Genomic DNA, 27,940 nt, shown 5'->3' on the forward strand with positions numbered 1-27,940 from the left:
TATTTTGTGACAAAAAAATTAAAAATTGCTATTTGAGAGAATTGTCCTACAATATAAGAAAAAATAAATAATAACTAAATTTACAATATAAAAAATGAAAAACTATATCAAATATCTATCTGAAAATGTATAGTTTTCGGTTTTTCTAAAGAAATATGTATTCACACAATTATACAGTTCATAATTTTGTTGTCGTTTAAAATACAACATCTAAAAGATTAGTTATATAGTTAACATTTGAAAATCAAAATAGTCCGGCGCGTAGCGCGGATTAACTCCTAGTCTATCTATCTATTACTATAAAGAAGAGCTTTTTCTTCGGTGAGATTGTCACGTCATCAATTAGGTGATTCTCGGTGCGCCACGTGTCCATCTATCAAAGCTGTGCGTTTTATTTATGGGACTTCTTCATGATTTTGTGGGCTTTTTGTTTAATCCCGTGAGCAAGCCCGAGAGAAAGCGAGACCAGATGCACGACTTGGTTCATCTTCTTCTTGCACACTAAATCCACAAATCTTCTCCTTTGTTATCTGATACAGCTATGGAGTTTCGAGATTTTCAATCCACTTGAAGGATCGGTTTGTAAAATCTTCGATCCCGGCGTTTTTTCTTCTCATCTGATCAACGAAAACGTTTTGCCTAATTGATTCATCCTCTTTATCATACTCCTTAACTCCATCACCTCTCTTCAAGCACGATCTGTTATTGAATACACTTTATTACTCTGCAAGGCGGTGTCTCTACTCCTATAAAAGGTATGCCTTTATTTCCTTGAACATTATCATCTAAACTTTTCTCTAAAATGGCTAACTCATCAATCCTTTTTTCAGATTTGAAGTCAGGCCAATGTTCTTCCACCTTGGAGGGGAGATTGCTTAGATTCTGGGTTTTAAGTTCATATATAGATGTTCATGGTGATAATCAGCCTCACCCCCTTAGATACATAGCTTCACAGATATTGGTGATGCCCTCAAGCTCCACCACTTCGTTCTTTCTAAGAACATTAACATATTCTCAACGAACAGGGTTTGGTTGCTGACGACGACAACAAGAAAAAGTCGGTAAGAGTTAGTCAACATTGTAAACTAATGATATCTTATGTGATTTTACTATTTAGTGGTGGATATTGATTGGATTTTGAATTAAGCAGGAAGCAACATAGATTTTGGTTAAGCGATTGGGTCAGTTGGAAGCAAACAAGAAACTATTCATTACAAGAAAACACCGGTATTCCGACGACAAATATCGTCGGTATCGACAAATATTCCGAGGACATACCGACGATATTTGTCGTCGGAAACTAAAATTTCCTCGGAATTTCCTCAGAAAATTCCGAGGGAATACCCAGAATCAAAGATTCCGAGGACATTCCGAAGAAATATTTCATAGGACTTTTCGTTGGTATCTCCTCGGATATTTCCGATGGAACGGTCCTCGGAAACATTCCGAGAGAAAAGAGGTATCGGAATATTCCGACGAACTTTGGCCGTCAGAATATTCCGAGAAACCTTTGTCGTCGGAATATTCCGAGGAAGTGTATCCGTCGGGATATTCCGAGAAACCATTGCCGTCGGAATATTCCGAGGAAGTGTATCCGTCAGAATATCCCGAGGGATACACTTCCTCGGAATATTCCCAAAAATATTTTTTTTTTAATTAAAAATTTATTTTTTTTAATCGAAATTCGAAAATATAAAATTAAAATTGAAATAGAAAACATATTAGATAATATTCAAAGTTGTACGTACCAAAATAAAACATTCAGAGTTTTTGAAAAAAAAAAGAAAGAAACTAGGGGAACTGCTCGGTCGGGTACATCCTCCTCATCATCTCCATCATTTGCTCGTTCTGCCTCTTCGTTGCCTCCCATCCCGCCTCTTGATCCCCCATCTTTTGCTCCAACACAGCTATGCGGTCATCTTTGTCCTTCAACTGGTCCAGCACTTCTGGATCAACATAGGTCTGTGGTGCAAAAGGAGGAACCGACCGGGCTCGACGACCCAAACCGACCAAACGTCCCTTCTTCTTTGGAACCGATTGAAATAAAAAATAAACAAATTTAAATAATAGAAAAGATGATAAAATGAAAATAAAGAAATAAATGAATTGAACTTTTTTATAAAGAACATACCGATTCAACGATTTCGTTGATTCGAATCCGGGACAAGTTGGTCGAAGCCGTCGAAGTGGCGTCCAGGTCGGTTTGAAGCTGAGATAGACGGGTCTCTTCGTTTTCCTTCTGAGTTTCGATCAGGCTGAGCACATCCCTCACAACACCATCATCAATCTCCCCGGTGTGTTTGTTGGTATGTGCCGTCTTCATTAGGACGAAATCATCAACCGGCTCGCCATCATTTTGATCCGCCTTGAAAAAAACAAAAGTTAAACAAACATTAGAAATTAGAAGAAATGCATAAAAATTAAAATAAAAATACTTAAAAAAATTAAAAAAAAAGATTGAACTTACCAAGCGATCCCCCTGAGTGGCAATAGTCTGGGCACCCAAATTGTGCTTGTACATGCCCTTCCCGCCACGATCGCTCTTGCGGTTGGCGGAGTTGGTCACGGAGGAAGCTTTCGTCTCGTCCTTATCCCAATGCACACACAACTCCTCCCAGACCGTGCTGTTGATCGACTTCGGAACCTTTTAATAAAAAAAATATAAAATAATTTAATAAATCCAAAAATAGTTTAATAAATTCAAAAAATTGTTTAATAAATTAAAAAAAACCTGGTTGATGAGCCACTTCTGCTTCCACTCGTAGATCTGCTTCTCATAGTTGTCCATAACTTTATGGACGAAGGCGTCACGGATAAAGTTCGTGTGATCGGGATTCCAGGTGAACTCTTGCTGAAAAAAAAAACACAATTTGTAGAAATTTTATATTAAAGATTAAAAATATAAGTTAAAAAATTAGAATACTTACCGCAAACTGACGAAACCACATCTTCTGGTCCTCGGCAGGGAAGTGAGAGAAAGTCGGATATCCCTTGCTGAGGTTCGAGTACATCATATTGTTGATCCATGCGTTGATCCCGTTCCCGGATCGGTTGAACCTAATATAAGAAACAAATTATTAATAATGAATCAAATTTTAATGAAAGGAAAAAAAAAGACTTTTAATTACCATGTTTGACGTCGTCCCTTTGGACACGGAGTGAGATAGGGAAGATGCTCACGACCGGGCTGTTGAACCAACTGGGCAACAGTCATCACTCCCGGAACAACTGGAGGAGCGGGAGGGGGTGCAGCAACGGGAGGGGGTGCAGCAGCGGGAGCAAAAACCGGAGCGGGAAATGAAGAATCCCGACAGTGGCTGCTCGACCCCCGAGAGTGGCTGGACGAACCCTGAGAGTGGCTCCCCGTACCACTACGACCTCGTGGTGAGGCAGGACGAGATCGAGACCGGGTCTGATCACCAGTAGACCTGTAAATTAAATCATCAAATCTACACAAAAACCTAACAAATAGAACCTAAGAGAGTGGGATAGGGTCCTTACATGATTTGTGTATGTTTAGAGAGGATTCGCCGGAGAGATCGTCGGGAGAGAAGGGGGAGATCGCCGGAGAGGAGGGAGAGGAGCCGGAGAGGAAGAAGAGAGAAATAGGGAAGAAGAAGTGTTTCGTCTTTATAAAACCTAGGGTCCGACGGAAACTATCCGTCGGAATTTCCTCGGTATTTTCAATTTCAATTTTCGCGAAATATTTTGCGGCTGGTTTGCCCGGTTAAATGAAAATATTCCGAGGAAATTCCGACGGACACTAAAATATCCGTCGGAATTTCCTCGGATATTTCATTAATTCGAGGAAAAAGAATATCATATGCATGTATTTCTATTGGTTTATATTGTTCCTCGGAATTTCCTCGGAAAATTCCGAGAAAATTCTGAGGAACACATGTTTGGGTTTTCAAAACATCAAATTTTTTTGCCCTATATCATTTCTTATACAAATGCAATACATATCATTGAGGAATCTTTGTATAGATGATCATAAACTATGAAATAACAAAATTTCAAAACGAATTGTAAGTATTCCATTTACCCTTCATTAAAGTGTATAAGTGTTTCTCTTATGTCGTGGGGATTTCGTTCATACAATCGGAAAAGTGTTTATTATAGGGTAAGGAACAAATTTTTGACTTCATAATCAGTCTAAGACACTTAATAAGGGTTATATAAGTGTTATTCAAACCGCAAAACGTTGTTTTCGGTTTAAAAACCCTACTTCCTCGGAATTTCCTCTGACTATTCCGAGGAAATTCTGAGGAACACTTGGATTTCCTCGGAATATTCCGAGGCTTTTCCGAGGAAACAGAAACCCTAAAAGAAAACCTTAAATCGTCGGAAAAGTCTCGGACTATTCCGGGGAAATTCCGAGGAAATCCCTAAATCCAATTATCCCTCAGAATTTCCTCGGTATTCTTATATTAAAAAAAAAAAGCGATGCTACTCTGTTTCCGAGTAATCATCACCAGATGAATCTGAATCTGGATCTTGGTGAAACTCTCCAATCTCTTGTTCATCCTCTACGTGAACGACGGCTTCCTCTCCAAAGTCGGTTAAATCGACTACAAGGCCAACTGCAGCTAAATCTTCTGCTGCACTTAAGTTCCAGCTCAGAACTTCCCTGAACTCGGCCTCTCGGGTTGAGTGATGTAACAGTGACCCATGGATCATCTCTGTTCCTAACCCGGGGGTACTTGATATAACAAACCTGTAACATTTAAAAAATTATTTAATTTGTAAATAAGTGTTATTAATACACATGATGATGAATCATTATTAATAATTGATATATGTATATTTAATTACCTGATCGGCCTGAGAAGCAAGAATGAAAGAATCATAATATTGCAACTTTCGCCTCGAATGTACTGATGTAACACCAAATGCATCTGTTCTCACACCTCGGTCTGGAGTGTTGTCGTACCAATCACAATAGAAAACAGTACATCACAATCCAACCATGCCCGGATACTTGATTTCCATAATCTCCCGTATGTTTCCGTAGTATACATCATCTCCAGATGCAGAACAAACGTCAGCATCATAAGTCGTACTCGAACGTCTCCTCTTTTGAGTTGTGAATGCATATCCTCGAGTACAAAATCTCGGATATGACTTCACAACATACTCTGCTCCACGCACCATCTCGCGTATCCAATCGTCAAATGTTTCACCTCTGGTCATACCAGCAGACACCTATTAATAGCACATATATATGTTATATCAATATATGTGAATTAGTATAAATATGTGATAAATAATATTTTAATTTGTGTAAAGCACTCACATAAGTAAGCATCCATCCAGAAAATTTTCTCTGCTTCAGTTCTTCAAGTTCCTCCTCTGTGGCGTATCTATATTCGAACCGTTTTTCTGCCATGAAAATTCTGTACATATGTTGACAATAATATAATTAATTAAGATTCAAATTTCAACTTGTTAAAATAAAAATTTGTAAGCTAATTTATTTACCTCTCATATTGAAGAACATCTTCGCAGTTGGCGAGCAAATATGTTTGCAAATGACTGTGCTCCTGCTCAGTAAGTCGACGGTCCTTTGGTTTTCCGCTAAGTCGTCCAACATCTGTGAAGATGTCTGGAACCGTAACATGATATGTTGCCCGTTCGCCTCTTTCATCATGCCGAGCAGGTCTTCTTTTTTTGGTCTGCACTTCTGCTGGAAAGTAGAACTCGGCAAAGTTTGAAGTTTCTGAATTTATCATCTGTGCGATTATAGAACCTTCCACCCTACTATAATTTTTCACCATCTTCTTCAAATGGTACATATACCGCTCATACAAATACATCCATCTATACTGCACAGGACCACCAAGTTCCAATTCTCTTGCCAGGTGAATAACAAGATGCTCCATAACATCAAAAAATGATGGAGGAAATATCTTCTCAAGGTTGCACTGAATCACAGCTATGTTAGTCTTCAAATTTTCAATACCTTCAAGAGTCACTGATCTCGTGCATAAATCGCGGAAGAAAGCACTAATCCCTACAATTGCTTCATGAACATTCTGTGGTAATAGTTCCTTGAAGGTAAACGGAAGGAGGCGCTGCATCATTACATGGCAATCGTGACTCTTCAAGCCGATAAACTTTCCTTCCTTTCTGTCGACACAGTTACGCAAATTAGATGCGTAACCGTCTGGAAATTCCACATCGTTTGAAATCCAATCAAAGAACGCATCTTTTCCCTCTGCATCAAGTCGGCAATGGGAAAAAGAGCCCTACCATTCTCATCAACATGAAGTTCTGAACGAGCACATATATCGACTAAATCTAGTCTTGACTTCAAATTATCCTTTGTTTTACCTTAAACGTTAAGGATCGTGTTCATGAGATTGTAAAAAAAGTTCTTCTCAATAAGCATGACATCTAAATTATGCCTCAGCAGATGATCCTTCCAGTATGACAGATCCCAGAAAACACTCTTTTTGTGCCAGTTATGTAGCTCTCCAACCGCACTGACTCGAATGTTTTCATGTCCACCTACATCTGGCGTCCTTTCTGCATCAAAATACCTAAACTGCTTCAACGAATCTTTCCCACTAACTTCCTCAGGTGGACCATCAAACACCTGCTTGTTCTTCGTAAACGAAGTCTTACTCATGCGGTATGGATGATCAGGTGGTAGAAATCGTCTGTGACAGTCAAACCAACACGTTTTCCTTCCGTTCTTTAGTCGGAAATCATCTGTGTCATCTTGACAATATGGACATGATAGCCTTTCATGCGTTGTCCATCCAGATAACATACCATATGCTGGAAAATCACTTATTGTCCACATAAGTACTGCCCGCATTTGAAAGTTTTCTTTACATAAAACATCGTATGTTTCAGCACCTTGAGCCCATAGTTATTGCAACTCATATATTAGTGGCTGAAGAAACACATCAAGTGATCTCTTAGGATGCTCTGGTCCGGGAACGAGAATGGAGAGAAACAAAAACTCTCGTCGCAAGCACAAGTTTGGCGGTAAGTTGTATGGTGTAAGAATGACTGGCCATAGAGAATACTGTCTTCCACTCATGCCAAACGGGCTGAAACCATCAGTACATAATCCAAGGTAGACATTTCTTCTCTCATACGCAAAGTCGGGATATTTTGATTGGAAATGCTTCCACGCTTTTGCATCTGAAGGATGTCTAATCTCACAATTTGTTGAATGCTCCGCATGCCATCTCATTGGTTGCGCTGTGCGTTCAGACTGATACAACCTCTGCAACCTTTCCATCAAAGGCAAATACCACATCCTTTTAAATGGCACTGGAACTCTTCCACTCGTATCTTTATAACGAGTCTTTCCACAAAATTTGCATGTAACCCGCTCTTCATCCGCCCTCCAATAAATCATGCAGTTATCGCTGCATACATCTATTACCTGATACGATAAACCAAGACCAGCTACCAGTTTCTGAACCTCGTAGTATGAATCAGGGGCTACATTATCCTCAGGTAGAATACCCTTTACAAAATCGGCAATCGCATCCACGCAGTCTTCAGCCAAATTATAATTTGTTTTAATGCCCATCAGTCTTGTTGCAGATGATAAAGCTGAGTGACAATCTCTGCAACCTTCGTACAAGGGTTGCTTTCCAGCATCCAACATATCATAAAATCTCATAGCTTTTGCATTGGGTAAATCTTCCCCTCTAAAAGGATCATTTACCATCTGCTCAGTACCTACACCATAATCTACATCCATTCTAATTGGTTCTTCTAACCTAACCGCAGGCTGAGGTTCGCTAGTGATTGTAGAAACCGAGGAAATAAGAAAATCCAAAAGCTAAAGGCATGAAGATTATGACTGAAATGGAATCTTAATCAAATGACAGTGATTGTGGCATAGGAAAAGTTGTTGATATGACCTCTTTCGGAAATAAGGCTGCACTGATTCTTGAGTTGTTACAGCCATAATCTTGAGTGAAACCCTTCCCAGAATGTAATAACACAGATAAAGCATTGGAGCTTGCTCTACTACAATCAGCTGCTGCATCGATAGCCTTTTGTTCAATTGTTAATCCTGGACAGATATTGAAGAATGTAGAAGTAGTTTTAGTTGTTTGATTGCCACTGAAAAGAGTAGAAGTTTGTATTGGAATGCAAGAAGTAAGGAAGAGCTGCGTTATTGGATAAGTTTCAGAAGGCAACGGTCATGGAAGGGTCTGCTGTGGCTTGCAAGTGCTTGGGAAATTGATGAGATTGTCAAAACGTAAAGTAATAAACGAGTCTGATCTGTGATGACTTTCTATTAACACCGTCCAAGGCCGTTTGCATTGGAGTTGGGTTGCAGGATGTGGAAACTATTGTGGTGAAAAGATACTTTATTTCTCTATATAAAACGTTCTGATCTTCCTCTCTCTCTTTGTGCACTATCAAAATATATACCAATTTTTTTCTATGTTGCTGATGATAGAAATCAAAGAAAAATGAAGTGAAGATGTTATTTAAAAAAATGTACAACCTTAACCGACCAGGTTAACCGGAATTGGTATCACATAGTTTTATGTTCTAGACTAAAGTGATTTGCTCATTTTTATTGGTAGTTTGCCCATATTTCAGTGCTAATATTCGATAATTTCCTTTAGATTTCATCATTACGCTTCCTAATAAAACACATACAAGTAAAAGTAAAAATAAATATGAAAAAGAAACGACAGAGCAAATATGTTGTAATGTTAATCGAGCATAGCTATCAAAAGAAAATAAAAAAGTATAAGATGTAGTTGACTGTATTGGGTAAAAAAACATAGTAATGACCAATATTGAAGAAAATACTCTGTGACCTAAATGAAAATTACATGGGAAGTTCAGATATATGGTGACACCAAAGAAGAATCAAGAGATAAATGTGAAACATAAAAACAATGAGACCCAAGAACCTTAATATAATAAAATATTTATCTCTTTTATTAACTGTAAAAGTCTCACATAGGGTGTGATTTCCGAGTAATAATTCATCCGTCTTTATCCAAAATAATATTTAAATTATGAAATGAACAATACAACAAAAATAAAATAACTTCTTAACCCAAAAAGTTCTACGAAAAAGAAGAAACAGGAAAATGGATGTTTTTGACTTATATACTCTTATTTTGTCAACTTGACTTATCTACTTTAATATTTTGTTTTGTGTAAAAAGCAAATGTCGATTCATTTATAAGTATTTTCCAACAAATTACACAGCAAATTTATATAGAACATAAAATAAACAGTAAAATGATATAATGTTATAAATTGTGTCATTAAATAAATACTTTAGTTCGGATCTTTAACCAATCAAAATATGATTAATTTTGTTTAACAATTATTATTTTATGATTTTATATTTTATAAAAACAAAAAAGACAAATCATCTATCATGCAATTTATTTAATTGCAATAATTTTGAAGTGTAAGTTCCTAAATTCTATATAAAACGATTTCACATAAATAATTTTATATACTAAATATATAATTATACTCAAAAAGAATATCAAAGAATCCACTTAATTATTTCTTGACTATACTAAATAAGGTTTTCTTGACCTAAATTTCCGTGTTTTTTCTTGAGTTTAATACATGTCTATTTTTTAATTGGACATGTACTGCAAAGAAATTGAGTTGTATCTCCATCGAAAAAGAATCAATTAAACCTCCTTCTCACTCTTTTATCTTCTTGCAGTTCTTCAAATCAATTCAAACCCAGGAAAAAAAATTGATGCACACAGAACAAGAACTGTAACAATTAAACCAACAAGCAAAAAAGAAAATCGAGTTCTTCTAAAATGAGATCCAAAATAATAAGGACGCATAAAAAAAAAAATGAAAACCGGGTTTTATATTTTGATGATTGCAAATCATAGTGACATTTATAAATTAGTCATATAATCATTAACCATTATTGCTATAAAAATTAATAACTTAATAATAAGTTTAACATTATATACGCTATTTTTAAGTATAATACAAAAATTAATAAATAAAAATAATTATTTAGATGTTAATATATAATAAATCAGCTAGATTTAATGAGGTGATTGTTTAAAATTATTTTTTAAAAGTTAATAAGTATTGTTTTAGAAAAATTAATGGGTATCATATATAACTTACAAAAACAATAATAAAATAAATAGTGAAAGTTGTTATAAAAATAGTTAAAATTAATAGTACATATAATTGAGAATAAATTAAAAAAATTTAAAAAATTACGTTAAAATTGTTTTTAATGGTAAAATAAATATTTTTGTAAGTATTGTGAACAGTAAATTTTAGGTTATTGTATTTAATTTTGTGTATTTTTTTAAATACTACCATTATTTTAATATTGGTATGAAAATTTAAAATAAAAAACTCTACCATTATTTTAATATTGGTATGAAAATTAAAAATATATACTTGCATAAACTAATGCAAAATAACCCAATAACAAACAAAAAATAATAGAAATAAAATTAGATAATTTATACTAAAATAAACAGATTAAAATATATATACCGACATAATAAAATTAAAGTACAACTTCATTAATAATTGCAATAATTGTATTAGAAAATTTAATTAATTCTAACAAAACTGGCGTTAGTTTTTTTAGAACAAACAAGATCAACAAAAAAAGAATGATAAAAATTACAAAAAAATTAAAAAAATAATGTTCAATACATAATTAAAATAAGATCATTTAAACTAAAAACTGAAATATAATGAAACAAATTTCCGCGCGAATAACTTACTCTATTTAACAAATAAAAGTGCCGTAAACAGTCAAAATAAAATTTAGTTTCAACCAATTAGCTGCGATTGGCATAACCAATGGAAATTTGATTTAAACGGGAACTAAAAATAGATGTTGCTTGTTAAGAGTTTCATAGCTCGAAGCAAAATTTCAAATTATATTAACCGGACAAAAGTTCAACTAAATGTTGTTGGATCCACCCAAAGGAAGAACCATCCAAAAATAGGTGTATGCCACTTAAGCGAGGAGAACGCACGGTATTCTTTAGTAAAAGGGGAAAGAATAGTTCGCTTTGTGCTCACCTCATGGCTGCGTGATTTTTTCAACCAAGAGAGAGAGCCACTGTTTATAATGTAACTTGGCTGCTACTCGCTCCCATGTTTTGGATGTGGGACTATTAAAACCAAAGAACAAAATATAGCGCGCGCTACTTCTTATATAAAGCTTTTTGTGAGCTTTAATGGGCCCGAAAAAAAGTTGGGCTTTGGATAAAACTAAATTAAAAAATTGGAAGCTTTATTTGGTCTGGGGTTGGCGGGAAAATGGCAGAGGAAGGTGAAGCGAGAATCTGAAGCAACCGGCGAAGGCAATGGGAGGAGAGATGTCGACGAGTCTGCGAAGAAGGAGAAGCAGAAGAACAAGGGCGTAGATGACTCTGTCCCAATCGACGAGCCTCCGACTCAGGATGAAGAGCAGGGAATTTATGAGCGGAGGATTCTCAGATCTCAGTATCTCGCTCTTATTCACAAAATCAGCGGTACTTACAGTCTCTCTCTCTCATGTTCATTGATTGACTTCGCCTGTTTCGTCTTGAAAATTAGGGCTTTTTGTTTTGTTTTTGCAGATTCTAAAGATGACTTGACGAGGGTCGATTCTGACAAATTCTCCAGAATTTTCAGTGAATTTGAGAACCTGCACCAGAAAGGTAATATGATTCGGAGATGTTCTTTGGTGTCATTAAGTTTGTTGTATTTAGCAATTGAGAAGGCCAGTTCTATCTTTGCTGAAAAGATCCGGTTTGGTTACAATTTCCTCGCAGTTCAGAAGCCAAGAGAGCAAGTTGCAGATGCAGAGGCGTTTCTGGATATAGCGAACACCATTATGTCCTCTGTCAAGTCTCACTCTACTAATGGGGTTTCTCCTGCTGAGTTTGTTAATGCTTTGGTCAATGGTTTTGGTCAGACTTCTCTAGGCGTTGATGAAACTGCTCCTGTATCTATCAAATGGAAGGATCTTGGGCTTGCTGTCTGCTCTACTGTTTTTGTATCATGTGGTTGTTCCACTATGTGAGTTCTCTAAAATAGCCACTTAACATTGACCTAGCTTGCTAATAGCTGAGCATGTTCTGTTTTTAAACAGAGGTTTGTTTTGCCTGTTATGTGATCAGGTTGGGACCTATGAATACTGAATTGAAGGAAAGGAAAAGGGCAGTCTACAGAAAGCGTACAAAGCCTGGTGAAGGCGTTCGTCCAGAGGAGGTAAGAAATGTTTTTTTTTTCTGCAGACCCCATGTTCGGTTAAGTTCCTGACTGATAATTTGCTCAAATGAAGTATATGTGGTTCAATATTGCTTCTAGACTTTACATATGTAACTTTTTAACTCCTCACCTAGCTTTTTCGAGTGTTTAGTATCTCAGCTGATCAGTGACGTTTAAGGGTTATTTGCGCTGTATGCAATGTTGTATATGTCTGAGCACTGTTTAATTGGAACCTCTTTTCTGTTGATTGATTTGAATGCGATGGTTTGTCTCTGGAATTTTTTGATTGTTATGTAGTTTGGATTTAGATAAGAAACAATAATAGTTGATTTGAGTACTGTATTTGTACTACAGGTGGATGATACACAGTCAGAAGAGAAAACTGATACAGACAAGAACATGGCGATAATGTTTAACATCTTACGGCAAAAGAAGCGCGTGAGGCTTGAAAGTTTGGTGCTTAACAGAAGATCATTTGCTCAGACTGTAGAGAATTTGTTCGCTCTATCTTTCTTGGCCAAAGACGGACGAGTAGAGATCATTGTTGATAAGACCGGTTCTCATTTTTCCTGTAAGTTCACATCTCCATCCTCTGATGTCTGTTTCAGATATTCAATTCATTTAGCTTACATCTGATTTCCTAATTTGTCTTCAGTGCCGAGAAACGCACCTGCTGCAAATCTGGTGATGTCAGGGGAAGTCATTTATAACCATTTTGTGTTTAGATTTGATTTCAAAGACTGGAAGGTAAGAAAGCAGAATCTCACTTAGTTATACCCTCAATGCGTCCTGATGATATCTTATTTTTGTGGTAATGATGTATGTGTCGTGTCTAACAGCTGATGTCTGAAATGGTGCCGATGGGCGAAGAGCTAATGCCACACAGAGAAATTGCAATCGCTTCATCTTCTTGTCCCTCAGACTTCCCACAAGATTCTCAGACAACGCCAATAAGAAAATTCTCGAGAAACCGAGGTTTGGTTGTACGGGAAGATACTGTTGTTGAAGATTCTCCTGACATCGAGGGGGATGGAACTCGAAAGAGATGTAAGCGGAGACTCGCTTGAGAACATATTAGTCTTGTTGTATTTAGCATATAACTATATAAGAGTAGTGTGTTAAAAACTCCCGATGCTGTTTGATTTTGTGACATTAACTTAATGTCTTGTTTAGTATTGTTTTGTTTATGGTAGGAGTGTTAGCATCTAAGTGTCTTTGCCGTGTTAACTCTCAAAAGCATCTTCTTTTATTTGTTCAAGAAGAGACATTAATCTAAGATAACTTAATGTTACATATCAAAACCAAAAGCAGCAAGTTTGTAAATCAAAAGCCTTAAGTAATACAAATCAAAACCAAACTCTAATTAAAGTTATAAAAGTAGCTATTGGATCCTAACACCAAACAGCATGAACCCTCCTTTGCTCACCTCGGATTTGGTTTCTTCTTCTACCTTCGTGCCAAAGAAGTTTTCTGTTTTCATTTCTCTCTCAGAAACGTTATGAACCATCTTGTTTACTTCCTTGGGCTCCACGGAAGCCTTATCTGTAAAGTAATCAACATCAATCATCAAGAATTTGTTGCTTTGACCTTCCAACGTCTTGAAATTGCTAGGGACATCGCAAGTGTAGAAGACGATAACATCTTTCTCCTTTAGATTCTTCTCCTTGACGAAACCATTCCATCCCCTAGTGAAGACAAAGCTCTGGCTACTCTTCCAGTAACAATACCTAAACTTCCATTGCCTCATCGCCCTATCATAAAACACAACCTCAACATCCTCCGCAGCTCCTCCTGTTTCGCCCTCGTTTTGATCGTCGCTTATGAAAGGCAAATGCTTCACCGCGTGCTTCTTAGGTATCACAAGCCTGTTGAGCTTCCCAACATCGCTCGGTGTCAGTTCCTTGTGGAAAAGCTCCGTGCAAGAGAAACACTTGGTTGATTCTTCTCCTCCTCCTCGGCTCTGTTTTGATCCCACGATGTTGACGTTGGCGATGGCTACCATCTGAGATCTTACTATTAGATAATCTCCGAACTTCTGTGAGTAAGAACTGTCTCTGATCATGTTCAACACAGCTTCCGTTGTGTGGCTTTTTTGAAAGTCCGGTTCGTGGACCGTGATTTCAGACCAAGGGAAGTTCCGGTGCGAGTTAGCGTCGAAGCTTCGGAGCTTGATAGATGCGCTATCATAAGCAGCAGCGGCTTCAGCAGCGGATTTGAAAGTTCCAAGCCAAATCCGTTTGTGGTCTGCGTAAATCTGAGCGCCCCAGTGACCGTTCTGTTGCTCAACCACACCTTTGTATTTTGTTGTCGCGGTCGGGGAGACAGTAGGTTTCATGCGTTTGGCCAGGCGCAAGTCACTTGAGACAGAAGTATCTGTCGTTGTGTTGGCTTCATGGCTTGTCTCCTTGAGGCTATCCATCGGTAAAAGAAACAAAAACAAATCTAACAAACAAAAGAGGAGACAAGAGAGTATTTGAAGGAGAGATTTGAGAAGAGATTAAATCCGTGAATGTTGTATCCTTATCAATGATTGTTTAGAATGATACAGTTTCCATGTTTTGTATTTGTTTCTAACTTTTCTGAGGTAAGAAATGGTAAACCTGACAGAGTTGTTTCCATGTTTGTTCTTGTTTCTAAACTTTTCTGAGGTAGAAAATGGTAAACTTGACAGAGTAATTAATTACACCAGAAGCTGTTTGTGGTAACTTTCCCTTGTTAATGAGATTCTTTTTATGTCAGATATATTTTCTCGGTAGAAAAGTTAATTTTCCTTGAGGATTAAGACAAAGCTGGAGAAAAATATTCAAGTTTTTTTATAAGGAAATATTTACTTTTTTTTGTCTTAATTTAGACATTAGTTGCGATACTTATATCATCATGTCATGTCATGTGGTTTCTTGTTTTTGTTTCTGGTTCTTGTTACATCTGAAAAAAAAACTACTGATCAGAGAAATTTAACAATCAACCACATTTGACAGTTTCTTCCTTTACATGCATAAAAGGATGAGCATTATTACAGTTTCTTCTTTACATGCACATGGATATTCAAAAAGAATAAGTAACCTGAAATCTCTTGGACGCAGAAAATGTTATCAAATCCTCAGGTTATTCTCATCTGTGTAGCTTCAAACATAAAAATTAAGCATCTTTGTATTAACAACACATTTTTCTTTGTTAGCAGTTCAAATGAATCATAAACTCTTTTGTGAAAGAAAAGAAACAATATTAAAAATAAGAGAGATCTTACAAAACTGGAAGTCGATGTTGTTTGTCAGTTCGATCGGATATCTAAATGGACTTCATGTACCTGATGAGCGATGATGGTCCACTGGACTGGCCAACACTTTTATGGTCCTAAAGCAAAAAAAAAACTCTTAAATTTATGTTAATTTAATGTTTATATAATTTTTATAAATTTTGTGATGAAAACATAACTATACACAAAATATTTTGGGACTCTTTTCAATCTACTTTATAGTCTTTATTAAATATTTCAAATATTTATATATATAAAAAATATATGCGATACCATGATACACTAGGATAAGACCTGCGTCTTGCGCATAGTAAATTTATATGAAAATTATATAAGAAATATCGTATGGAAAAATAAAATTTATATTCTTGACCGAATTAATATTTTTGGCCCTTAAACAATTTTTAAAAACTTTTTTTGTTAATTACATAATTTGTTTACCGATGAGCTGATCCCACTTTTAAAAATATTTTAAGTCAAAAAATCACTTATCGCATAAGAACCTAACGTTTAGGCCGAAGAATCTCAGGCCTACTATTTGGTTACAATGAAACTATGTCAGTTCGGTTTTATATCATGATTTAGCAATTTAAAAGTTAATTATGGTTATGAGAAGTTTACGTTCACGTGCCAATCCTATATATCTTCAATATTTTTTCATTTTTGTGCTGTTTTTTCATTTTGGTTATTGCTCGATATAAATATTGATTTTTGAGTTTATTCTCATTTTGTTATTTTGTTTTGGCATGAGATTTAGAAAATGTTTAAGATTTAAAATTATTAAAGAAATACATACTTATGTTAAGATCTGAATAAATATTTTATATTTATTACTTATTTTATTTTTTTGCATATTATAAAATAATAAAATAATAATTATATATTAAATAACTAAGAAATCAGTTACTATTATATAATAAATTGGCGTGCGCATATAAATCACACGACCGCTCTTGTTTATTCACAATTATTTTAGGGTAAATAAATAAATAAAAATCAATCTTATCTATCGTATATGATATATAATTAAATTTAAATGATATTAACATAGATATATAATATACTTTTAATATAGATATTTATTAAATGATGTTTCTACTCATATGATTTTAGAATTATTTGCATATTTGTGTAACAAAATTTTACACCAACGATTTTTTTAATGTAGAATATTTAGTGGTTTCAATAATTTATAATCATTTTAAAAAATAATTAAGATTTCAAAATTAAAATATTAACTTTTCAATATATGTTCAACGCAGATATCAAAATCTAAGTATGTCTTTTAATATCATGTATAGTTTAATTTAAACGATATGATATATATATATATAACATAAACACCTATTAAAATAAAATTATATGATTTTATAATCATTGTATCTTATTATAGAAAAAAATTTAAACCTTGATCACAAAAGTTTATGTGAGACTTTTAACAGTTTTAGTAATTTATACTCGTTTTGAAAAATTCAAAATACATCATATACAAAAAAATCTAAAATTTTATTATATGATTAATGTAATTTTGTAATTTATTTTAATAATAAATAATTAAACAAAAATGATAGAAAGTTTACAAATTGTTAGGTAATTTCGTAGGTTTTAGATAAGAAAATCATATATAATAATTTCAATTTGATATGAATGGTCTATAATGGACATATTATATAATATAACATTTTCTAGCAATTTAATTTTGAACTAACAAAATTCTCAATTGATTCTCAAGCTGCCACGTAAACAAAATTAGCATTCTAATTACGTGACAACTCAGCAGCGCATTTTTTTAATTAATACAAATTACATGTTATAATTTTTTAAATGTTTCTCTATTAATATAAAAGGGATGTTTGGCATAAGACAGTTGCACTGGTTGTCCTTCAACTCATTAAGGGCTGCCTCCTGAAACCAATCGAGAACAAAAAAAAAAAATAGTAAATGACTTTTTAAAAGACAAAGAGACTTCCAAGAATTTGCCTTTCATGGATAATCTACATGCCAGAATAATGTTAACTTCAAACTTTATTCTTCCATCCTTCTCAATGATCTGAATCAAATTCCTCATTTTTGCGAGACAAAAAGCATTTAACAAAGTGTTTACCTACCTGTCTTCCCATGAGACCATTTGCTGCATTTCAAGCCAAATCATCTTTACTTTTAAATGGCCGGCTCTGTTCACAGTATACAACTATACATCCATTGGTTTGTTTTGGAGACCAGCTATCTTATAATGGGTCCAAGATTTGCCAGTGTGTTTATCAACTTCAAAGACCATTGTTCACACGTTTTCCTAAGATTATCAACTTTACTTAATTCATCTCAAGTGCCAGTAACTTCCTACTCATTTACATTTTTCTCAGCATTTAAGATCATAAAATCCACAAGCTGTAGAACCATAATTTCAAAAGTTTACAACATTTTGCACAATTAGTGCATGCTTATTTCCATTTTACATGCAAATTAATCACATGATGATCATAAATCACACAATACAAGTTTGCATAGGATTGTCTACATCAGAAAAGGAGACCGTCAATAGTAGAGAGAGCAGTTTTAAGCAACCGGAGGACGAAGGACGTGGTCCTGTGAGGTATCAACTGCAGCAGGAGGCATGAACTGCCACATGGCAAAGCCAGGATAAGTTGTGTAAGGGACAAGCTTGCTTCCTGGAGCTTGAGCCTGAGACAGTGTTGGTGGATTTGGTAAGAAACAAGGTTGAGCAGGCAAAGGCTGTGTGTTGATCGCTTTGAGTTGCTGCTCGATTCTGTCTTTCTCAATCTTCAGCTTCTGTTTCTCATCACGCAGCTCGTTCTTCTCATCCTACATATTAACATACATCATAGGATTAATGGACACATCTCTCAAGGCTAACGTTCTAGAGTTTTTGTACCTTCAACTCCTTGATTTTCTCCTGGAGGCTTGAATTCAAGTCTTTCAATCTCTGTGCTTCGTCTCTTGCTTGATTCACCATGCGGATAACGTCATTGATGATAGCAACCTTGTCTGTTTTCGGAGCTCTCCCAGGTTCCAATATGGAACTCAATTCCGTAAATCTACACTTAATATTAAAAGATTAAAAAATTTAGAAGATTGAAGAAGAGAAAGGAGGAGGAGAAAGCAAGAAAATACTTGTCATTTAGCTTATCGCGTCTTTGTTTCTCCCTAGACGCTTTCGAGCTAGGACCAGCATAAGATTCGGATTTGACCCTGAAGCAACCAAAAGAACACTAGACAGGTTCAAAATCAATCTATATAACTGAAAGCTAGAACCACAACTATAAGTTGAAGCAACAATACCTTTTCTTTGAGCCAGGTTCTTTGATCACATCCGAATCACAAAGGAAGCCATCAACTTCTTCAACACTGTGATGAAACAGATCACATCAAAAGAAAAGGAAGGATCAACTACAAGGATTAAAGCCAGTTCGTAGACAGAAAACGACTTCACACCAGTAACAGAATCTAAAGTAGAAATAGAGAGAGAGATCTGTAGATTCGTCTACTAATTTAGGAAACAGAGGAATAAATGCAAAAACAGAGTTGACAAAAAAAGAAGTTTCATATTTTCTAACACAACAGGACCATCTTAAAAAAAAAACCAAAGTCCAACGTTTTCTAAACTCCTAACACCAAAAGTCCAAAGCCTAGAAACAAAAAAACAATAAAAAATAGAGAAAAATATACGTGACAGTAGCTGAGCCATCGATCTGCCAAGGGAAAGTGGGACTCTGATGAGAGAAAACACCATCAATCAAAGGGTAATCACTGAGCCAGTTCGTGTTCTCCGGAAACACCATTTCTACAAGTCAAACAAAAAAAAACGCGGCGGCTGCTTCCGAAAAAGGGTCGACGAATCTGAATAGACAATGTGTGGAAAAGTGAAGAAGAAGAGATATTGGTGGTAGAAACTCTCTCTCTCTCTCTCTCTCTCTCTCTCTCAATCGGTTTCTATTAAATATATATTTCAAATCTCTCTTTTTCATGGATGTCATACGCTATTGGCCCACCAATCATCATCATTCCATCAAAATCTTTATAATATACATGTCATAGTTGCTCAATTATATACACATCCTGTGATGTCATTCACATTTAGCTATCCCATTTTTAAATCGAAAAATCACATCTCTACGCAAACCTCCCATCATCAAAACAGATCAATTTAAAAAAATCCCCAAGTGGACATATAAGAGAATTTACAAATCTGGGTTTTTATTTCATACGATTTTACGAACAATTCGATAGAATTTCTTTCTATCGAAAATATCACATCTTTACCCAAATCTTCGATCACCAAAACAAATCAATTTTATCTCAATCTACAACAATTCTCGCTTTTTTTATTTTATTTCATCCAAAATTACGAACATTCGATTGGAGAAACTAAAGTCTAGTATGATGCTCAATTCGAAACCCTAGAATAATAATAAAAAAAAAAAAAAAAAAAAAAAGACTCGTCTGAACTTTGATTTCATTCCGAAATTGAAGCATATGAACATTCAATTAAACCAGTTAAAGCAACTCTGATCGAGAAACAAAAATGAAAAGAACAACATAGATTTAATCAATCGTCATCCCCAGATGGCTTGGATGAAGCACCAGCCTTCTTAGGAAGAAGAAGATTGTGAATATTCGGCATCACTCCTCCGTTAGCAATCGTAACATCTCCCAGCAATTTACTCAACTCCTCGTCGTTCCTCACCGCGAGCTGAATGTGCCTCGGAACAATCCTCGTCTTCTTGTTATCCCTCGCCGCGTTACCAGCCAACTCCAATACCTAATTTCAATTTCAAAAATTAGAACTTTTTCACAGGATCCAGTTACAGAGATTAAGGGATGAGCTTGATTTTACCTCCGCGGCGAGGTATTCGAGAACGGCCGATAAGTAGACCGGAGCTCCGGCTCCGACGCGTTCGGCGTACTTGCCTTTCTTCAGGAAACGAGCGATACGACCCACCGGGAATTGGAGACCGGCTTTGCTACTTCTCGAGGTTGCCTTCTTCACAGCCCCGGATCCGAGAGTTTTGCCGCGGCCCGCCATTGAAATCGATTTGTGCGAAGAGTTCAGAGGGAATGTAAACTTATTGGTTCTATGAGTTTCGATCTTCTCTGTACTTTATATACAGTTGTAGATTCCGCTTAACATTAGTGAACCAATAGAAAGAGAGTACGCGGATCACTGTTTTTCGCCGTTAGATTGTTTTTTAATTGACGGTACAGATTGGTTTTTGAGGATCTGTTTAGATTGAAATACCGGGATTACCCTCACTGCTTTTTACAGTTTTTTTTTTTTTTTTTTTTTTTGAAAAAATGTTAAATTTTTATTCAATCAAAAAGCCTTGTTACAACTAAGTGTGGACCTGATTAATACAAATTTCTAGCAACCTTAACTACTCATATAATTCCTATACTCTTGTTTGGAACCAAAATTGAAGAGCTCCCACCATACCCCTTCCTCCATTCCTTCTCATCAGGCTGAGCCTGTTTCTAACACCCTTATCCGTGAGCTTCTTGATCATAGACAGCGGCATTAGCTTTTCTCCATGTCTGATCCTATTTCTTTCTCTCCAAAATTGCATAGACTGCAGCTTGAAATGCATATCTAATACAAAATAACCTCTTCTTATCACCTCTACAACTTGAAATCATCAGCACAAGTGAAGACCAGACGTTAGAGTAAGAATTCATTATAATTCCACTGCTGAGATGACTCCACAACTGCGATGAAAATGCACACTCAAAGAATAAATGATTACGGGTTTCTGCAGCAGCCTTACATAACACGCAGATAGTATCAGCTCCACTGCACCACTTTGATACCCTGTCCATAGTAGAGAGCCTGTCCAGCATAGCTAACCAAGATACAAATGCAAACTTCGGAGTAGCCATAGAAAACCAAATCCCCCGCGCCCAATTGAACTGCTCGTTGGACCCTCTTATCATTCGCCAAGTATCATTTGTTGAGAACGTTTCTTTAAACCCAGAACTTCCTTTCCAGAGACTAACATCATCCACTTCTCTCTGAATGCAAACTCTAGCAGGATCCAACTCAGCTTCAACTTCCTTTAAAATACCAGAACGATGGTTACGTCTTCTTCTCATATTGAGAGCAGCTTCAGCAAGAGTAGCATCCCTCCTGATACCCATATCAATGATACCCCTATCACCCAACAAATCCATTAACCCACCCTTTAAGGACCAATTATCATACCAAAAGGAAATGTGACGGCCATTCCCAATCTCAACCTTATAGAAGGACTTTGCTAGAGGCCTGAGCTTAAGCATCTTCATCCACATCCAAGATCCAACTTGCGTATTAGCTTTAGCTTCCCAGAAACTCTTTTCCTTTAGTAAATTCGTTTTTACCCAACTCCCCCACAGCGAATCACCAGAAAGCATTCTCCATATAAGCTTCAATCCGTAGACAATATTAACCTCTTTCAGAGAGCGCAAACCCAGACCTCCCTCACTCTTTAGCTTACAGATCTCATTCCATGATACCTTAGCACCCGAGGACTTTAACACTGGACCCGGCCATAGAAACGAAGCACAGATCTGATCCAACTCTTTAATGCACTTGATTGGGAGTCTAAACACCGATGCCCAAAAATTAATCATACTGACCAGCACAGATTTGATCAACTGGAGTCGGCCAGCGTAAGACAAATAACGACATGTCCAGGTTCCAACTCTACTTCTCACTCTCTCGATCAAAGGAAGATAATCTGGCCTTCTCATAGCCTGGGTCATTAACGGTAAACCCAAATACCTGACAGGTAATGTACCCTCTGCAAATGGAAAATTAACCAGAATTCTTCTTTTTTCCTCGTCATCAACTCCAGCCATATAAACTGTAGATTTCTCAATACTAATTCTCAACCTCGACCACTTTGCAAACTCCCCAAAAACAGACAGAGCACCCTCATTAGATTCTTTCGTACCCTCCACAAAAACCATCAAATCATCCGCAAAGCATAAATGAGTGAGAGATAGAGCTTGGCACCTAGGATGCAGCTTGAATTTCTTCATACTCACCGCCTTGTCTATCTTGAGAGACAATATATTCATGCACAATACAAAGAGATACGGCGAGAGAGAACAACCCTGTCTCAACCCTCTCCTACTTTGGAAGTACCCTGCAAGCTCACCATTCACTTGAACAGAGAAAGAAGGGGTAGTTATGCAGAGTTTGATCCAATGAATGAATCTCACTGGAAAACCCATTGCCTCAAGACTCTGAAGAACAAAATTCCACTGAACCGAATCAAACGCCTTCGAACACATCTAGGCGAGACTCCATCCTTATGATAATCCTTAACCAACTTTGAAGCCAGCAATACATTCTCCAACAATAGTCGCCCTTTGATAAACGCAGACTGATTTGCAGAGATTATACGCGGAAGAATCCTTTTCAGTCTATTTGCTATGATCTTCGAAACCACCTTGTAAATCACATTGCAACATGCTATTGGACTGAAATCTCTCATCTCTAATGAGTCAGATTTTTTAGGAACCAAAGCCAGAATAGTTGAGTTCACCCCCTTAGGTAGAAACCCATACCTGAATACTGATTGAACAGATATAATGAAGTCCTGAGATATAATAGACCAGGCTGTCTTGAAGAATTCACTTGGATATCCATCAGGACCAGGTGACTTATTAGCTGGCATAGCAAATAGAACTTTAGTTATTTCCTCCCCCGTGACTTCCTCTTCCAACAGATTACACTCCTCCACAGAGCACTGAAAACCTAGTAACTCTCTCAGCTCTTCCATAGTAGCACCAGAATAATCCTCAGGAATCTGATTAAGAAACTCAGAAAAGAATCTGACTGCTTCCTCCTTAATATCCTGCTGCTTGGTGACAGTAGAACCATTATGACACCTTATCTCTCTTATAGTATTTTGCGCCTGTCTTGATTTGATGGCATTGTGGAATGTTTTATTGTTTTGATCCCCCACATCCAACCAATGGAGTTTCGCGCGTTGCTTTAAGAAATCCTCTTCCAAACTAGCAACATAAAGCCACCTTTCATAAGCCACCGCTTCCTCTTGAATAGAGACTTCACTCGGGGTTGATAAGGTGTTCTTTTGTTTCTCACACAAGACTTCATGAGCTTCTTTAGCTTTCTTTGTCAGATTTCCCAGCTTTGTCTTACCCAACTCCTTAATGAGTGGCTTAAGATTCTTTAGCTTTTTGGAAAACATGAACAGAGCAGAAGTCGAATGAAATAGCCTCCGGGTAGTAGACCAAAACTCACTAACCAGAGGTAGAAAAGCATCCAGCTTCCCAATAGCATTAACAAATTTGAACGGCCTTCTGATCTTCACTTCAGGGGGAAAGATTTGGATCTTGCATCGCAAGTGGTCTGAGCAGCCACCTGCCTCAAATACAGAATAAGCACCATAGAACCTCAGCATAGCTATATCATTAATTAGGACCCTGTCTAACTTCTTGCAAATAACACCTTCTTCCTTCTTTTCTTCCTTCTTATTGCACCAAGTAAATAGCGGCCCTTGATAACCCAAATCTGATAGCTTGCAGTGCAGTGCCATTCGTTGAAAATCTCTCATACCACTAGAAACTCTTCCATACTCCATAAAACCTGAACTTTCATCTCCCTCCAAAATCTCATTAAAGTCACCAACAATCATCCAAGACTTATTACTAAATATAGCAGAATCTTGGTGAAAGCACAACTCCTCCCATAACTCCTTTCTATCCTCTGCCAGATTATTAGCATAAACACTCGAAAAGAAAAACTTTTTCTTTCCCTGTAACCCTACAGAACAGGTAATAAGCTGTTCTGATTTATAGACTGGGGTCACACTAACATCATCCCTTCAAACAAACCATATTCGACCTCCCCTACTATACTCATAGTTAGTTATATACGACCAACCACGAAAAACCTTCTTTAATATAGCCTCCGACTTACTTTCCTTCACCCTCGTTTCCAATATACATCCAAAACTCATGTTGTTGCTTCTGACCCATTCTTCTACAACGGAATGTTTCAAATATTTATTAAACCCCCGCACATTCCAGAAGAAACTCGCCATTGATTAGTTTTTCCGACGAGGCCTTGAGCTCTTAACCGGATTTGCATCCGGAGCCTTCGGCTTCCTACCTCTTCTCGACCCTGCCTTAATCTCCTCTTGGACCTGCTGATCCAAGATATTATCATCCAATAAATCATTTTCCAGACTCTCTATCTCATCAATATCCTCAGTTCCAGCATTCCCAACCTCTCCTACTGACGGTAGCTTCCCTTCTATCAGTTCACCCTCTTCAGGTTCATCAACACTTAGCACTGCAAATTTAGATGCAGAAATAACTACTTCTTCCTGAGCCAAAGTAAATAAAGACCTGCCTGACTTAGCTGGAGATACCCTAGACCACTCACTAGTCCCACCAGCAACACCAATGCCCAATCTCTGACTACTATTCTTCTCCATACTGATATTACCCACCCCAACAGCTACACCTTCGCAATTGCCTTCAACATCAATGCCTCCACTTTTCTGAGCTGTAACTGCTTCCTTCACTCCACCAACAGGACTAGAACCTCCCCCTTCTTTAACTCTAGCTTGAGATGGGGAACCAGAAGCATTTCTAATCCTCTTCCCCTTACCCTTTGTAGCACAAACTGCTTCACTATGTCCCCACTTATCACAAAGCTTACACCTAGCCGGCAGCCATGGGTAAAAGAACTTCACCATGAATTGCTTATCCTCTTTAGTAAATGTGATCTCCTTAGGCAATGTTTTAGAAACATCAACCTTCACAAAAATCTTCGCCTCATTTAGATTAGTACAAGCAGTGGTTTCCGGATGTGGCTTCACAGGAAGGCCGACTGTGCTCGTAATGAAGCTAAGCCCTTCCCACGAGTACATATGAAGAGGAACCTTCTCCAGATGAACCCACATAGGAATAGCTTCCTCTTTCTGAGCCTCCTCCTCTGTTGTTGGTGTCCATTTCGTCACAATCATCGGCACACCTACAACATTCCACATTCCCCGTCGAATTATCTTCTCCCTAGCCTTCGGACTCGAAACCTTGAACCTCATAGTCGTTGGGTTTACCTCAAAGATCTCAATCTTTGTAGACTGATCTCCATATTTCCAGATCTTATTTAGAACCATATGAACCTTAGCGACATGCGGAGCTAGATCTAAGAACTTCCCTACCACAAAATCTTCCCATAGTGGAGTAGAGTTCTCCACAATCCCCTCCGGAATCTCAACCATAATGACCCCATCCTTCTGTGAAACTTCCACCTCGTATTTCCTCAATTGTTTCTTATCCTGCGCCGCCGTAACCCAGATCTGATTCACACATTTCGAACCACCTCCTACGATACCCTGCTTCACGACATCAGCCCAATCTCCCTGATGAACTAAATCTTCCCCTGGCGGCTCTGAAGAATCCGGCGGAGGAGCCAGATCCATCATAATATATTGTCTAGACGAATATCCGAAATATGGATATTCAGAAGCCACAAATCCTGATCCGGGTATTGAATCTACTGATCCGGATATTCTAAATATCTCGGATATCCAGATCCGTCATAGCTCTAGGAACGGTGTTATGATATCTTTTCTCTATGGAGATTTGTGTACTTTTTTGGTCAAATGAGATTTGTGCATTTTTATTTTTTTGTGGACGAGATTTGTGCATCTAGAATCGTTTTTTGGATCAAATGTTAATTATTTGATTTTAGTGCTCTTTTTTAGGTTAAACAACTGCTGAATTTGTTTCTGCAAATGATTTTGCATTTTTCCCCTCAAGTTGGTAATAATTCAAATAAAAAAAAAAACCAATAAAACCTTTGTTGCCAAAAAACAAAAAAGCAGTAAAACCTTTAGATTCGACGCGGTACACAACGGTCATAAAGGAGGAAGCTAAAGGACACGGAGTGAAAGAATGGGATGATGGTTTAAGTGCTCGTGGAGCATGATTAACCCGGAGTTCTTAGAGTGGGGTTTTTAGCGGAAGTTTCTTAACTTTTAACTAAAAAAACTAAGAACCGGTTCTTAAAACTTTTTTAGTTAAAAGTTAAGAAACAGTTTCTTAACTTCTGCTAAGAACCCCACTCTAAGAACTTCGGGTTAATCATGGTCTTATATTTTATTTTATTTTGACAAAAGGTTTTAGTGCTCTTATATTTTTAATAGGTTAGTCTGTAAATAAAAGTATATAATTGTAGCGCTTTCTTTGCATGAAATAACAAATACATCATATTTGAATACCAGATATATTAATTTGAGGATACTAACTTTTTGGATGAAAAAAGTGGCGGATACATATTAAATTACGAATTAATTGGTCGATAAGAGGACCCATAAGACGACCAAGAAGGTACATTGCAGCAACAATAATCAGTAGTTGGCTCGTTTGGACCACCTATATGATTTAAGCAAATTCCTCTCCAAGTTCGTAACCCAAATGAATACATTTTGTTTTGCATGTCCATACCGGCGTCTGGCCCTCGCATTTTCCTTGTGGTTGGCATTCTCCTTCTTTGCCTATTTTGATCATAAAAGTTAACACAAGTTTTAAATAAAAAAAATTGAAAAATCAGTATATTAAAATACTTAAACTCAACTTCTTAAGTCTTTTCTTTTCAATAAATGAATCAGTTTTTGTCAAAAAAAAAAATGAATCAGTTAAAAAGTTCTTGATTTTTTCAAAGTATTACAGATTGATATCACATTTTTCTTTTGCTTTTAAGAAAATACAAACATAAAATAAAATATTCCTTCAATTAAAATAAATAAATATATAATAAGATATATTACCTGTAATTGTAGGAAAAAGGCTTATGAGAGTAAAGACCATCAACAAAGACAACAGAAGAGATAAACTTTTCTTGGTTGCCATGTTATCTATGTATAAGTTAGAATAACTCTTTGCTGAATATCCTTCAAAGAAACAAAACATACAGATTTTACCATGAACATTAGACGAGATTCTGGTGTAAGAACTCTTAGAGAAAAATTCTGATGAAATACATACTTTTACATATATTAAAACGTATATACATTACAATATGAATAAATAAAATTACAAAAAACTAAAATTTTGTATAGTAAAAAAGAGAAGAATTTCTAACTTGATTTACCTTTTGGTATTATGTATTTTTCTTCTTATTGTGAATTGATCGTATGCTCTCATTGTGTTTATATATATATTCATGATAAATCTTCCATATTTGGTAACACATCTTATGTAATAAGTATTTATAATTAATTTTCTATATTCGAATGTATATTGGTCAACATTATTTTTATTTGCTATAAATGAATGATATAATCTTTTGTTTCTATAAATAAAATACTCCTCATTATGTTATGGTTTTCATAATAAAACTTCCATTGTAAATTTCTGAACGAAATTAATATTTACTATATATGGATGGTATAATATTTTTCTTTTCCGTTTACATAATATATATATATATATATA

General features: G+C 36.3%; 5 protein-coding genes, 1 long non-coding RNA gene and 1 other non-coding gene across 8 annotated transcripts; 2 read left to right on the forward strand and 5 right to left on the reverse strand.

Moving 5' to 3' along the window:
• The first annotated feature begins 419 nt into the window (after positions 1-419).
• Positions 420-8,582, forward strand: LOC111206558. Of its 2 annotated transcripts, none has more exons than XR_007323465.1 (3): positions 420-755; positions 831-1,061; positions 7,756-8,582. It is a non-coding gene; the product is annotated as an uncharacterized LOC111206558 (long non-coding RNA). The 2 variants fall into 2 exon arrangements; XR_002658854.2 differs by lacking the exon at positions 7,756-8,582 and adding an exon at positions 1,151-3,440 and having other exon boundaries at positions 421-755.
• Positions 8,583-10,929: 2,347 nt separating this feature from the next.
• Positions 10,930-11,046, reverse strand: LOC125588163. Its single transcript, XR_007324557.1, has one exon. It is a non-coding gene; the product is annotated as a U5 spliceosomal RNA (small nuclear RNA).
• A 196-nt stretch (positions 11,047-11,242) lies between these two features.
• LOC106429032 (non-structural maintenance of chromosomes element 4 homolog A-like) lies at positions 11,243-13,527 on the forward strand (the record flags this gene model as incomplete). The annotated part of the gene is made up of 7 exons (XM_022702520.2): positions 11,243-11,492; positions 11,580-11,660; positions 11,775-12,021; positions 12,123-12,213; positions 12,568-12,784; positions 12,869-12,960; positions 13,053-13,527. Coding segments are annotated over 7 exons (1,206 nt in total), but the record flags the coding sequence as incomplete, so codon positions are not given.
• Positions 13,528-13,551: 24 nt separating this feature from the next.
• Positions 13,552-14,632, reverse strand: LOC106429077 (AP2/ERF and B3 domain-containing transcription factor At1g51120-like). Its single transcript, XM_013869822.3, has one exon. The coding sequence runs from the start codon at positions 14,630-14,632 to the stop codon at positions 13,595-13,597; it is 1,038 nt and encodes a 345-aa protein (XP_013725276.2). The 3' UTR covers positions 13,552-13,594.
• A 3,202-nt stretch (positions 14,633-17,834) lies between these two features.
• On the reverse strand, positions 17,835-19,417 carry LOC111206483 (transcription factor bHLH115). Its single transcript, XM_022703477.1, has 5 exons — positions 19,157-19,417; positions 18,770-18,835; positions 18,602-18,679; positions 18,363-18,525; positions 17,835-18,292 (listed from the first exon to the last, which is right to left on the reverse strand). Exons 1-5 carry the CDS (start codon positions 19,267-19,269, stop codon positions 18,026-18,028), a joined length of 687 nt encoding a protein of 228 aa, XP_022559198.1. The 5' UTR covers positions 19,270-19,417; the 3' UTR covers positions 17,835-18,025.
• Positions 19,418-19,926: 509 nt separating this feature from the next.
• On the reverse strand, positions 19,927-20,578 carry LOC111206484 (probable histone H2A.1). The gene is made up of 2 exons (XM_022703478.2): positions 20,325-20,578; positions 19,927-20,249 (listed from the first exon to the last, which is right to left on the reverse strand). The coding sequence occupies exons 1-2, from the start codon at positions 20,511-20,513 to the stop codon at positions 20,037-20,039; spliced, it is 402 nt and encodes a 133-aa protein (XP_022559199.1). The 5' UTR covers positions 20,514-20,578; the 3' UTR covers positions 19,927-20,036.
• Positions 20,579-24,489: 3,911 nt separating this feature from the next.
• LOC125586942 lies at positions 24,490-27,927 on the reverse strand. The gene is made up of 2 exons (XM_048756861.1): positions 27,274-27,927; positions 24,490-27,000 (listed from the first exon to the last, which is right to left on the reverse strand). Exon 2 carries the CDS (start codon positions 25,924-25,926, stop codon positions 24,538-24,540), a length of 1,389 nt encoding a protein of 462 aa, XP_048612818.1. The 5' UTR covers positions 25,927-27,000; positions 27,274-27,927; the 3' UTR covers positions 24,490-24,537.
• Between the last annotated feature and the right edge of the window lie 13 nt (positions 27,928-27,940).

This window comes from Brassica napus, chromosome C5 (assembly GCF_020379485.1).
Source record: "Brassica napus cultivar Da-Ae chromosome C5, Da-Ae, whole genome shotgun sequence".
Lineage (NCBI taxonomy): Eukaryota > Viridiplantae > Streptophyta > Magnoliopsida > Brassicales > Brassicaceae > Brassica > Brassica napus.